Below are 14,429 nucleotides of genomic sequence, written 5' to 3' on the forward strand. Positions count from 1 at the left end.
GTGTTCGTGAGATCTTTCCCGACGTCATCTCTTTCTTACAGTTTCATTCCTTGTCTGGGTCAAGGATGCACTTGCAAGTGGTCTCCGTTTGGGAACGAGTAGCCCCTTTTTTTTCAGAGGCAGTCAGTGTTACTGAAATCAGTGTTGACAAAGCCTCCGGCTTAGCCTTTTTACAAAACACTATCGTTGGTAGACATGAATTTACCCTGGACCTGAGAAGGCTGCTAGTTAGGTTTTCTGGCTCTCTTCCCTGCTTCCCGCCTCCAACAAACTTATTTATTGTAGTGGAAATATTTTGCATAAAAATATCGGATTTTTTTTTTTTTTAACATCTCACACCCATTAGGTTACATTAGGTTTTGGCTCTTACCGAAAACAAACAAGACAGAAAATAACGACCATTGTCAGGATATGGAGAAATGGGAACCCTTGCGCACTGTTGGTGGGAAATAGTAAATGCATCCTCGAAATACTAAGTGCAGAATTACCCTTTGGTCCAGCAATCCTACTTCTGAGTATAGACCCAAAAGCATTGAAAGGAGGGTTTCTTTTTTTTTTTTAAGATTTTATTTATTTATTTGACAGGCAGAGATCACAAGTAGGCAGAGAGGCAGGCAGAGAGAGAGGGGGAAGCAGGCTCCCTGCTGAGCAGAGAGCCTGATGCGGGGCTCGATCCCAGGACCCTGAGACCACGACCCGAGCCGAAAGCAGAGGCCTTAACCCACTGAGCCACCCAGGCGCCCCTGATTCCACTTCTTTGACACCCTTAGAGCAGTTAAATTCCTAGAGACAGGGTGGAACGCTGGAAGGAGGAAGGAATAGGAAGTTCGACGGATGTAGTTTCAGTTTTGTAAGATGAAAAGACTTCTGGAGATTGGTGCCCAACATTATAAATGCATTGAACCTCATGGAGCCGTGTGCCTAAAAGGGTTTAATGCCTAAGGGTTTAAGATAGCAAATTCTGTGTTCTGTGTATTTTACTCACTTTAAGACAGTTTGAGAATTTTTCTAATTAAGCCCTTAGGGGGTGGTCCCAAGTGCATGGGGGCAGGTGCTAGGGAAGGGGGCATGTCTGGCGACCCCTGAAGAGCAGGGTTCCTTCTGCTGCAGGCAGAGCCAACTGCAAAGCCTTCCTGCATCTCTGTTAGCCGGGGTGTTCCTCCTTGGTTTTGCACGGAACTCTTATCAACTACCTGAGCGCTCGTCCTTCCTCTCACCTGCTTCTGTGGAGCCGCTGGGCTGGATCGGCCGGTGCCCAGCTCACTCTCTGGGTCCTCCCAGCTGTGAAATTGAAGACCTTCCAGAAGGACGGGGGAGGCAGTGGGGAGTCGGGGCTGGGAGCCGAGTTGGCCAACAGGCACTGTTTAATAATTAGAGTCTGAGAGATACAGTTCACTAGGTTGGGATAATAACGGGCTGATGTTTTCATGTGGAATTTGGGTGCAAGACAGCTGCTGCTCCCGAGAGAGAGCTCTTTCCTCCCGGACTAATCCGAGCTGAGAGTCTAATCACGGGCTGCAGGGACCCAATGGGGTTTACGGGCCAGCGTTCCCCAGTCCTGGGACCGAGGCTGGTCAATGCAAGGCTTTCTTCCCGACCTCCTCTGGCTCCTTATGGGCTGTGGCTTGTCCCAAGAGTGCATTGTCCCAGATGCCCACCAGCCCTGCAGATGGCCAGCCGCAGAGATGCGAGCATGACATCACGTGCAGCGGAAGCTGCCGAGCCAGAAGCCACGGAAGCGGGTTTTCCAGTGGCCCCAGCCATGTCTGGGGCTGGAAAACCCCTCTGAGTGGACGGAGGCTGGGGACCACAGAGGACCCACATAGAGGACTGAGGTCCAGGCGGGGCTTCAGCACCTGACACTGCCTTACTTTTGGCCCTGCATCTCCCTTAGGAAGCCACGAGAGAGGGAATCGTCCCCCCCTCCACCCCCAACCGAGGTCTGTGCCCTTGGGAGACACCAGGAGCAGACGCGCAGGGCCAGCTCGGAGCTCCGCCACGGGTCCACCTGCAGCTGTCCCTCCACCCTCCCCTTCGTGTCACTCTATCCTGCTCCCCAGGCTCTGACTGAGGGGGTCTCCTGTGGGCCTAGCTCATGGTGAGCGCTCAGAGAGTATCTGGACCATTGCCTTGCATTTTCTCAGGTTCCGCAACATTGCGGAGATGAGGACACCTGTAAACTTGCACGGCAAGTTGAAAGTGTTCTGGAAATGTGTGTCGGTCGGTCATAAAGGAGCCGTTACTTATTAAGCCCCAATGGTATGCCAGGCAATAGGTTATGCACAAGATTAGCTACCTAAAATCGTGGGGCCTGGTGCAGAGTGAAAATGAGGGATCTTAAAAAGCTTTTCAAGATGGCAATAGAAGAGCAGTAAACCAGGTCGGGGGATGGGAAGCTTTAGTGCATACAGCTGACGCACCCATGCAACGTTCCAGGTTGCGGAGGTCCACATGGCTTGCGCTCTCTTGAGGAGCAAGCAGTGAAAAGTAAGAGGACTAGGACGGGAGAGCTCTGACGGAACCCCACTTGAACCCTTCAGCCCTGGCATGTGCGTTAGGCCTGAGTTTGCAGTAGGTGCAGGATCACGTGGAGATGAAGCTGCCCCTCTGGGAAGCGGGCTTGTGTTTTCTTTTCTGAGAAAGGACCTTGAACAGGAAGGAGAAAGAAGATTCAAATCTTGGCTGACCCTTTCAAGCCAGGCTTGGGATTGAGCTTGGCTTTCCCCTCTGTGAGCAGACAGCACTTCCTCCCACTCCCTCAGGAGAAGCAATGGGTGGTGTTGCAGGGTCCATCATTTGAGACCACCTACTTCCCTTCAGGGAAGTCATGGGATGAGGGAACACGCACTGCTCCTGTCAGCCAGCAGGGCTGGCATTCTCCAAGATGGCGCTCTCTCCAAGATGGCGGCCTCTTCTACTCAGTTCTCTTTAGTTCTTCACCGTGGGACTGATGGTCACGTGCGCTTTCTCCTTTCGCCGAGGCTTTTAGTTATGCTCACTTTGGGAAACCCTGGACAAGGTGTTGGGCCACCTTGGTCCTTGTGTGCACGTGACATTCAATACCTTCAGATGGGAGGGGTGTCCCATCAACAGTGTTGAGTTGGGGTCAGATAGATAGCAGAGCAGTGAGCATATTTATGTCCTTAATTTTATTTGTTTGGTTTTTCTCTCTGCCACCGCTGGTTCCTTGCCACCTTCTACTGCCTGCTAATTAGCCTTTTAGAAGGTCATCTTTTGTTTTGAGTGTTTAATTCCAGTTCATTCTCATACAGTGTCATATTAGTCTCAGGTGTCAATATAGCGATTCATCACTTCCATACGTCACCTGGTGCTCATCACAAGTGCCCACCTTCGTCCCCACCAACCTGTTTCACCCATCCCCCACCAACCCCCCCTTTGATAACCATCAGTTCTCTCTAGTCAAGAGTCTGTTTCTTGGTTTGTCTCTCTTTTTCCCTTTGCTCATTTTTTGTTTGTTTCTTAAATTCCACGAATAAGTGGGATCCTGTGGTGTCTGTCTTTCCCTGACTGGCTTACTTTACTTAGCATTATACTCTCTAGCTCCATCCACGTCATTGCAAATAACAAGATTTCATTCCTTTTGATGGCTGAGTGATACTGTGTTGTATATATACACAGCACATCTTCTTTATCCCTTTGTCTATCGATGGATACTTGGGCTGCGCCATATGTTGGCTATTGTAAACAGTGCTGCTTTAAAGATAGGGGTGCGTGTATCCCTTTAGATTAGTGTTTTTGTATTCTCACTCCTGGGTATTTACCCAAAGGATACAGAAATACTAAAAGGTCAACTTTGACAGAAAAAAAAATCAAGGCTTCCTTTTATGGCTCCTGTGGTTATCCCACCTCCCTTCCTGTGCAAGTTCCTGTGGTTTTAGAGTGGGATCGTGACAAGTGTAGGGTTCTTTCTTTTTTTTTCCTGCCAAATGTGGGATTCTTGAAGGTTTCCTTTTTCCCTTTGTTAAAATGATTTTCAAATTGATTGTCAAGCATAGAGTTTTGTCAGGAAAAAAATTAGAAACTTGCAGTGAGCAGAAGCTGTGTGAGCTGCTAACAGTATTGGCCCCAGCTTCTCCTGAGTGTTTCTCTGACCAGTTTCGGGGCCACGCCTTCAAAGCCGCCCCCTTCTCCCCTCTGCACTCATAGGCTGCCCAGTGTATCTGGTTCTGTAGAGCAGGACCCCGAGGAGAATCTTTGGGTCTGAGTCGGAGGTGGAACCTTTGACAAACCTCACCTCAGGTGAGCCCGAGGCAAAGCAATAGTTGGGAACACAGGCTCTGCTCCATTTCCACAAGAGGCCACCTGGTACTAAGAAGTGTCACGTGTGGGTCACCGTTTGGGGGTAAATACACAGAACATGCTATGTCTCAGAGGGACTGATGTGGAGGCAGAGGGAAGGTGACCTTACAGACTTAGGTTAGGACACTGACGTGCTGCCTTCTCTGTCATTGTGCCCACTAGGAACGGCAGGTCAGATCCTTCCTGTGGTTTTTTGACAGATTTTGACAGAGAGTAGCAGAGGAATTGAGGACACTGATGCTGGGGTGTCTGAAAGGGGAAAAGTGGCCCAACCTGGACTTGCCACTTTCTTTCACAACTGGGCTTAGTGCCCACCTTGTCTGGCTGGCCCCATCTTCCTTCCCAGAAGAACTTTAAAATGAGAGGAAGTGGCTTCAGAACACACCTTTTAAACCTGAAGGAGTTTAAGGGAGTGGGCATTTTTTGTCAGCACCCCCCCCAGCCCCCTTGAGAAGGCGAACATGGGGCCCTGGGGTCAGGAGGTGGGGAGACCAGGCGACTGCTCTCCTTGCCGGGTCCCAGGCAACCAGTGATCAGGTCAGCCCCTAACTGTGGGAATGCTCTGGTTTTGGAAAAGAAGGACCCAGACCTATTGTTCCAAACATGAGTAGCTACAGGCCATAGCGAACCTCTGGGGCTGGATGAGCTTTTGAGCAAATTTGCTCTTCCCACATAGCCACACTCCCCAGGGGATCCTGGGAAGCTTTAAAGGATATAACTTGAAGAAATCGCTTTCCGTTTTCTTCTCATGGAAGTGGGCACTAAGCTACATGACCACTTCAGCATCTAAAGCCAGTCGCTGCCTGAGTAGAGTCACTTGGGGAAGTCACCATAGTTTGATGATCCTGAAGAAGGATTGTCTCAGATGCATGACTTGCAAACCTCTTTTTCCAGAACTTCCACAGTTGTTGGAGGGAGCCCTCCCAGCAACCAGGTGTTAGGTAGAGTACTTTTGGTGGGGTAACTGGGCCTACCAGTTGGGAACATTGTGGATGGGTTACTCTTGACAAATGGCTAGCATTGCTATGGGCAGAACGACCAGTCAAGCTTAGCTGACAGTGATTTCTTCTCCCATCCTTGGGGGCTACTGCATACACCTGACCATGTCTGTCTTTGTGTTTTGTGTGTTTTTGTTTTCTTTAGGACAGATTTCTGCGTACACAAAGACGAACCGTGTGACACCGTTGGTAAGTTTAGAAGCAGAATAATCACTTAGGGGGCTGCTGAACCCCGTGATAATCTGGAGACCTAGTAACATTTCCAGTCTGGAGGAACTCTCCTCAGACAGACCCTACCCTTTCCTGTTGCCTCTTTTCTTGTAAATTGGTTCTTTGACTTCATTTGACTTCCTCTTTTGTTCCTGAGAAGTGTGGAGGTTGCTCAGGGCAGAAGGCATCAAGACAGATGCTGAATAAGGAAGACGGGAAAAGTGAAGCTACGGGAGGTGCCTCCAGGTTGCCTCAAGGGGACCGTGGTTGGGGGCACGCTTGACTCTGACCCTCTTGGTCTCTCTTATAGTCAGGGACCCCACGACGTTACACTGTTGTCATGAGCTTCCTGGTTCACTCTCATGCATGTGGCTGATCATTAGCAAAGGCCTAAGCAGTAAAGTGGGACTCTGTGGGTGTGAGGCTAGCCTCCTCCACCAGGCTGGACACCAGGCTCATTGCTTTCTGGTTACAAGGTCCCAAGACCAACACACATCACGGCAAGACACGTTTGCCTTCTTCCCCTTCCCTCCCTCTTCTACCTTCACTCCCTCCCCCAGCTTTTCTGTTTGCCTTCCCTTCTCTTCTATCCTTCTTGGTATCTGGCTTGTTCTTGACAGCTCATAGGTTTCCACTTGCAACCAGTTTTTGACCCAAAGGAAGAGGGTGCTTGCTTCACAAAGGAAACATCAAGACGGTTTCCAATTTTGACTGCTGGGGCACACACCTTTATTTGCCATGAGGTCGGAACATGGCCCCACTGAGAGCAAGATTCTGAATGTGACATGCTTAGAATTGTAGGTAAACAGCATAGGATTGACAGATACATATTATCGTGGGATTCAAATGTTTAAAAACCTGTGCTTCCTGGGGAGTCCTAGCACGGTTTTAAGTGCCCTGTCTCCAAATACATTTACATCGGAGGTTAACGCCCCAACATATGAATTTCAGGGAGAGGAGGGCACCATTCGGTCCATAACACTACTCATTTGACACTTTGCACACTGCTGGTGAAATCTTATGTCCTTGCATGACCTCCCAGGTGTGTGTGTGTGTGTGTGTGTGTGTGTGTGTGTGTGTGTGTCTGTTTCCTCCATAAAATCTTTTAATTGCATGGACCAGCTGTAATCATTCTTTCTGTGACAGCCACTTAGCAGAAGGCTGAACCAGCCCTGTCTCATACTTCTTTATTGCATCCTCTTTTCCAATACCTCAGTGATGTTCAGCTTCTACAAAGGAAATGAATCCCTTCCTTTGGGGAAAACAAAACAAAACAAAACTTACATAGTGTTTTTGTTTTAACATGCCATAATTTATTTGTACTTATTATCAAGTCCGTTTGTAAGAACAACAGTAATTCCATGAAGAGAAAAATTTGAAAGCTGGGGTTATGGCAGACTTACAGCAGTCTCATCCAATTTGTTTCTGTAATTTTTTTAACCTTTTATTTTGTAATAATTACAGAATCATTGAAAGTTGCCAAAGAAATTCAGAGCTAAGTCTCTTGTACCTATCACCCTGTTTTCTCCCATGGTTGCAACTTATGTAACCGTAGTGTATTTCCAAACCGGGAAATTGATTGGCACGGTACAGTGAGCTAGGCTACAGATTCTACTCAGGTTTCACAGGGTTTTTGCACGAATCCTGTTTTGGGGTGTGTTTTTACATATAGTTCTATGCCATTTTATTATGTATGTAAATTCATCCAGCCACCAACACAGTCAGGAGCAGAACTGGTCCATCACTTCCAAGCAGCTCGCTCCCGCTACTCCTGTAAATCTCCTTCTTCTCCCTCCCCCCTTTCCTTTCCCTAACCCCTGGCTACCATGTATCTGTATTCCAAGTCTATAATTTTGTCATTCCAGCATCCAATTTATTTTTGTATTTGTTTTAATTCTGCAGAATGGAAAAATAATCTGAATCACATAGGTATGTGGTTGCCAGTGCTAAGAGATTTTGAACAGCTGCCTTCAGATCTCAGGGTCAGGCTCTAGCAGGAGAGGCTGTGCCCTTGGTTTTACAGAAAATGGGAGAATGTGGCACCTTGAGAAACCAGGGAAGCTTGGGGATTGCTGGTGTTTTGTAATTTGGCACATAATAGTGTTTTCTGTTTGCTTTCTTGGTTTGATTGGGGTATAAACTTACATGCATACAGCAAAGGGTACCAGTCTTGGTGGATTTTTAATTTATACCTGTGCTTTTTTTTTTTTTAAACTGGTATTTATTGAAATAGTTTTTTTTTTTTTAAGATTTTGTTTATTTATTTGACAGACAGAGATCACAAGTAGACAGAGCGGTAGGCAGAGAGAGGGGGGAAGCAGGCTCCCACCTGAGCAGAGAGCCCAATGAAGGGCTCGATCCCGGGACCCTGAGATCATGACCTGAGCCGAAGGCAGAGGCTTTAACCCACTGAGCCACCCAGGTGCCCCTATTGAAATAGTTCTAAAGCAGCATTTTGAATTCTCTTTTAACCTATTTTTTAAATGGTAGTAAATATAAATAACATAAAATTTATATATAAAATCCTAGCCATTTTTAAGTGTGTAGTTCAGTGACATTAAGCACATCCACACTGTGGTACAGTCATATGCCTGTGTCCTCAAAACCACTGCTCAGATTAAGGTATGGAATGTCATCAGCCCCTTCAAAGGTTATCTCATGCCCCCTCCCAGCCCCTATCCCCCCAAAGGTAATGTGCTGTTACTAACTTTAAAAAAAAAAAAGATTTTATTTATTTATTTATTTGAGAGAGAGAGAGAGAGAGAGAGACAGCATGAGACTGGGAAAGTCAAAGGGAGAACCAGACTCTGCTGATCAGGGAGCCCGATGCAGGACCCCATCCTGGGTTTCCAGGATCATGACCTGAGCCCAAGGCAATAGCTTAACCAGCTGAGCCACCCAGGTGCCCCTGTTGTAAACATTTTGACTACTGTCTTAAAAAGCAGCTTAAAACAGATTTCAGAGTGAAATTTGAACAATTCATTCGGAGAACCCCCAGGTAGCTAGTGGAGTTTGGAGCTCTGTTAAAAAATATTTTCCCTGCTCAGTCTGCATGCGCCCATTTCGGCAGACCAGGATTCTGATTGTGAGGAATAGGCATAAAGGGCGTTTACCAGAGGGGGGCTGCCCATGCAGGTGCAAGATCTGGTTGGAACACAGCACCCCAGGCAGCCCCGGAAGGGGAGGCCGTAGACGCCATGCAGAGGTCAGTGGTGGGGCCGGTGCGGGATGGCCTCCATCTGCTTGTCACCAGCTCCTGGTCATGCCCTAGGTCACGTGACCTGCAGCTCCTCAACCCATCTGTAAGGGGATAAGGAGGTTCTGGCTCTTTGGGCTTCCACTGGGGGGCAATAACATGGGAAGGAGTTCTCCGGAGGGCAGTCATTGTGCTTTAGCCAGGGGGAAGGATAGATGCCAGACAGTCCAGGACCGCCAATGTCCACTGTATCCCTGATCCTTTCATGAAGATTGAAATATGAGAAACCCATGTGTCTGTAGCTTACTATCTGTGCATGTTACCGGGGTCCTACTGACGTAGGCAAGGAGGGCTTCCCTGGCCCTAACTCTGAGGTGGTCTTGACCCCTGATGGGGAGGGGCCTCATCAAGCCCCACTTCCTTGGCTTGGAGCTGACCTGGGCAGATGAGTGAACATGCTTTTAAAACAGTCATACCTGATGGACCCTTCCTCCCAGCTCTGCTAGTTTGGGCCACTGTGGAAAGAGAAGGGATGGCAGCACAGGGGTCCTGCTGATCTCCACCTTGTAGGAAGACACGTACAGGGAGAAAAGGCAACGCTTATGGCAGAAGGTTCTAGAAAAACAGCTTCATTGCTAAGAGAAACAGCTGCCCCCTCACTGGATGCTCCCTACTTTGTACATTTAAAACCGTGCCTTTGTGGGGTTGTGGGCTTTTTCTCTATTGCCTCATCCCGAGGAGAAAGCTGTCCTAAGTAAGAAGGAGTGTGAAGGCGTGAGACCTCTGAAAGCCTCTGTTGGCCCTTCACATTCCACTTCCTAACACACATGCCTCTGGGCATCTGTAGGTGGTACCTGAGCAGCCTGGATGACCAGACATGTCTGAGTTACGTGGCGTTTGTCCTGGTTCTAGCCTTAGCTGTAAACTGAACTGTGGTGATTTTTTTTTTCCTGACAACAACCTTATTCAAGCTTCACAAATTTAGTTCTAATTATTAGCATTAGTGTTTTTCCTTGCTTGCTCTCATTTTTTTAATTAAGGGCAAAACCTCCTTTCCCCTACTGCTACCAAGTCAAGGGATGTGATACGTGATAATCCTGCACTAAAGACAATGGACATGCTCAGCGGCCTCGTGAAATGTTGAATATACAAGGCCAGGGAGATACCACTGAGGGGCTCTGAGACTGGTCCACACACTGGGACCCTGCTGTGTAGACAGACGTCCCCATGGCTGTCCCTGAACTTTGTCATCCCTGTGTGGCCCACAGTGCTGGCACTGAGCTCCCTGAGATGTCTGGGCAGCCCAGCGGGGGCTTCATGGATGTGGCCACTGACCTCCAAAGAGCGGGTCTGTCTGGGAAGGAGGAAATGCGAGAAGGAGCATCACCCACCAGGATGAAGGTTTTGGGGAATAACGTATCTGCTTTGGAAGTCTGTTTCAGGGCAGCCTCCGTGAGACCACGGATGGAACATTTGCTGGGAAACCAGTGACAGACGAGGGTGAGTGGGGCTTAGTGTCCAAACACTGCCCTGTTGGGTTTTTATTAAATAAGAGCGTCAAGGAGGAGATGTTCTGAACTGTGTCATGTCTCAGGGCTTCAGCAAGAATGTCTTGCCACTTTGTGTGTATAAAAAAACATCAAAATGCATCCCTCTGGCTGTCCTATATCCCCCCACATTCATCACTCTGGAGGACCTTTGGTTGGTCCAGTCCTAGTGCTGAAGCTGAAAAACTGAAAAACTTTGTGGAATGTCCTTCAGAGTGCACATTTTATTTATTTATTTATTTATTTATTGCATTTTTCTGGTGTTGCTAAGTCTTCACTCAGTGAGGGCAGTTTTGAATGGTAGAGGCGTCAAAGGTTCTGTGTGCTGAATGCAGCTGGAAAGTACCGTTTGAGATAAAAATACAAAAGTTTCACGAGTAAGGCCGAGCTTCGGGTTTGCTTCCAAGAGCTCTCCTATGAGTTTGTTTGCTTTGTTTCGTTATTCCTTCTGACCTCACAGAAGTCAGGGTTCAGTTTTGCTTCAGAATTGTTTGTCAGAAGTAGTCTCAGATGTCTGTCCCCGAAGGAAATTACTCCATTGAGGGAACAAGGTCTGATGTGTCATCCTTCTAACCCTACCTCATGCTGCCCCACTGTCAGGCTGACCCTCACTGTGTCCCTGTGTCTACCCTGAGGGGCTTCCAGAAGAGAAGGCTTAACAATCAATGATATATTAGTTGTCCCGAATCAGATGACCTGAGGTCTTCAGCAAGTTCATTGTTTTCAGGGGTTAGATCGGTATTTATAGTTAGGCTCCTGACCATGATTTGTGATTTTTGTGTGTGTGGGTGAGGTTTTATGAAAGGCTTCAATTTTGTAAATCAAATAGGCATGTATCTAGCAATCAGGGATTCAGATTCTCTGGGCCAGTGCTGCCTTCCTCCTCATATGATTAAAAAAGAAAAAAATTGGCCATGCCCTTAAGAGAGTTAGCAAAGTCGCATTCTGTTAATGTGAGGGCTTTGCTCCGTGCAAATTCAACTTGGATTTCTCAGCCAACAGAAATTATCTGGGAAAGCTAAACAGGAGGTACTTCACGAGGCTGGCTTCTTGCCTCCCCTGTCCAGCTTCCCATGTAGATTTAGAGTAGGTTCTCAAAAATGATGTTGGAGAGGGTCTTCCAAAAACCTTTGTTGGAGCCTGCATGCCTAAAGCAGGGGATGGCCCTGGGGGGTCTCCCGCCTGTTTACCTCTGTATGGCTGTCCTGTGGTGTGACACGAAGATAGTGACTGGAGAGAATGAAAAGGTGAACGAGTGTGTGTGTGTGTGTGTGTGTGTGTGTGTGTACACATGCCCATGCACCTACATATGTCCATATACACATACCCGGACATGCACACATGCCCAAGTGCGTGCACATACAGTGGAAGCATGTAGTAGGTGTACGGACTTCCTCTGCCCTGAAGTCTAGAGGGGCTTCCTTTGTGCTCACAGACTTCGGGAAGCTACCCAGGAGGGAGCCGCCCCGACGAGGCCCGCTGGCCCTGGCGTTGACACAAGAACCCAGGGCGGGAGGTTTCTGCTGGGGACTTGGCAGGAAGTCCCCTCTGAAACCAGTTGCCCCGGGGGACCAAATTCAGCTTTTCTTCTTCCCTGTGCCAGGGTCATGTCTAAGGTTACATAATGGCCGAGATACATTTTAAAATGGTAAAAAATATGTGGGTATGTTTTGCACAGGGTAGGATTTTGTCAGCCCTTTGGAGATTGTGGCTCTGTTTATTCTGGAATGATCCAGAAACCAACAAAAACGCAGAGCCGTGCTTGATTGCCTTTTGGGCTGGAAAGCAAGAGGGCTGAGTGCGAGAGCACCTGGCCCCTGCAAGGTTTCCAGCTGTGGTCCTTCAAATGTAGGCTTTGGAGCCCCTTTCTGTGTTCAGCTCAGAAAGTGGATGCCTTAGGGAGGGTGTCCTTCCCCAAGACTTCCGACTAGCACCTTTCCAGGTTCTGTGCTCAGGTGGCCTGAAGGGGACTCTGGAACAGATGGCCTTCCAGTCAGGTGGCTCTGATACTTGAGGTGACCTTGGTGTCGGGCCACAGCCCGCCCCCATCATTTATCATGGACCGAGGCATGATATGTCTGTCTCCATTGTGTTTCCATTCCTCACGGCCAAAGGAGGGCTTTGGGATCAGCTGGGGATGAAGTGGGGTGCTTCACCTCATTATTGGTGTGGCCCTTCCTCCAGGCATGCGACTCTCAGGCAGTCCCAACCGTTTATTAGGTTTGCTAGGAACAACCACCAAAAACCCTCCTTGAATGGAGGGCGGGATAGGGAGTAGAATCATAAAAAGGAAAGGAGGTCTTCGTGAGATGCCTTTTGTATAATTGTGAGTCCTGATGCATTCTGGGAACCTGTGCGCCTTCCCACGTGTTGAGAGCCTGAGGACTGGCCCCGGGGTGAGGGGGCCCGGTTCATATGTGCTGCCGGTCCAGTGGGAACAGAGAATCAGAGAAGGGCTTCCACCCTGCTTTCATTACAGTGTGACCCTCGTGGTGGTCCCTTGTACACCCAAAGAGCCCCGTCACCTCCACAGTGAACACTGAACCAGCCTCGGGCCGCAGTGGGCTTAGTGTGGTGGTCTGAGCATCGGCCTTGCAGCTAGATGTGGGTTCAAGTCCTGCCTCTGCCCCTGCCCTTGCATGAGTCATCTAAAATCTCCAGCTCTGTTTTCTCATCTATAAAATGGGAGTAAGCCTACTTAGGGTTATTCTGAGGGTGAAATGCGATGATTGATCACACCCGTTAGGATGGCTGTTGCCTGAGAGAATCCCAGAAAATACACGTGATGGTGAGGATGTGGAGGTAAGGGGAGCCCTTGTATACCTCTCTCGGAAAGGTATGGTTCATTTACTATGAAAAACAGTATGGCGGTTCCTCAAAAAATAAAAATATCTGAAAATTCCTTCTCTAGGCATATACCCAAGAGAAGTGGGACTTGAACAGATATTTGTACACTCACGTATTTAGCAGGATTATTCACAAAAAAGTGAGTCAGGTGCCCTCTGAATGGTGAACAGATAAAATATGGTGTGTGATATGCCTGAGTATTATTCAGCCTTAAAAATGAAGGGTTTTGGGGCACCTGGGTGGCTCAGTGGGTTAAAGCCTCTGCCTTCGGCTCAAGTCATGATCCCAGGGTCTTGGGATTGAGCCCCACATCGGGCTCTCTGCCTGCCTGTGATCTCTGTCAAATAAATAAAAATCTTAAAAAAAAATGAAGCGTTTTCTGAGATAAGCTATAACATGGGTAAAACTTGAAGACATTACTGACATAAGTGTGTCACAAAAATCAAATAATATATGATTACATTTATGTGGAATTTCTAGAATCAAAATCATGAAGACAGAGTAGGATGGCAGGGATTGGAGGGGAGGGAGAATGAAGAGTTAGTGTTTAATGAGTGTTGAGTTTCAGTTTGGAAAAATGAAAAAAACTCCGGTGCCTAGGAGGCTCAGTTGGTTAAGCATCTGCCTTCAGCTTGGGTCATGATCCCGGGGGTCCCAGGATCGAGCCCTGCATCACGCTCCCTAGTTAGCGGAGAGCCTGCTTCTCCCTCTGCCTCTGCTGCTTCTCCTGCGTGTGCTCTCTCACTCACTCTGTCACTGTGTCAAATAAAGAAAATATTTTTTAAAAAAAGAAAAATGAAAAAGCTCTCAAGATAGATGATGGTGTTGGTTGCACCACAATGTGAATGTATTTAATGCTATTGAAATGTATACTTAAAAATGGTGAAAATAGTAAATTTTGTGCCATATATAGTTTACTACAATTTTTTTAATTTTTAAATTTTTTAAAAAATTATTTATTTGAGTGAGAGAGACAGAGAAAGCAAGAGCACGAGAGCAGGGTGAGGAGCAGGGGGAGAAGCAGGCTCCCTGCTAACCAGGGAGCCCGATGTGGGGCTCTATCTCAGGGCTCTGGGGTTATGACCTGAGCCGAAGGCAGATGGTTAACGGATCGAGCCACCCTGGTGCCCCTACGAATTTCTTTTTTTTTTTTTTTTTTAAGCGAGGTAACCAAAAGAGCAAAGTTATGAATGTTATTCACTATCCCCTTCTTCTTGAGATTTCTTCTAGGAAAACAGGACAAGAGAAGTACAATTCCCAGAGAAGGGGAGTTCTCATGCTTCCCTTCCTGGGGGGCCTGGTGGGAGGCAA

At 47.8% G+C, this 14,429-nt stretch overlaps 1 protein-coding gene across 2 annotated transcripts in view; it reads left to right on the plus strand.

Moving 5' to 3' along the window:
• Nucleotides 1-14,429, plus strand: part of ADAMTS17 (ADAM metallopeptidase with thrombospondin type 1 motif 17) — a 323,327-nt gene that overhangs the window by 80,038 nt on the left and 228,860 nt on the right. For both annotated transcript variants that reach the window (XM_032836008.1, XM_032836009.1), the window contains exon 7: nucleotides 5,464-5,507. In XM_032836008.1, coding sequence (XP_032691899.1) covers nucleotides 5,464-5,507 — 44 coding nt within the window. The remainder of the gene's footprint in view (nucleotides 1-5,463; nucleotides 5,508-14,429) is intronic.

This window comes from Lontra canadensis, unplaced genomic scaffold (genome assembly GCF_010015895.1).
Source record: "Lontra canadensis isolate GAN:19392208 unplaced genomic scaffold, GSC_riverotter_1.0 scaffold89, whole genome shotgun sequence".
NCBI classification, from domain to species: domain Eukaryota; kingdom Metazoa; phylum Chordata; class Mammalia; order Carnivora; family Mustelidae; genus Lontra; species Lontra canadensis.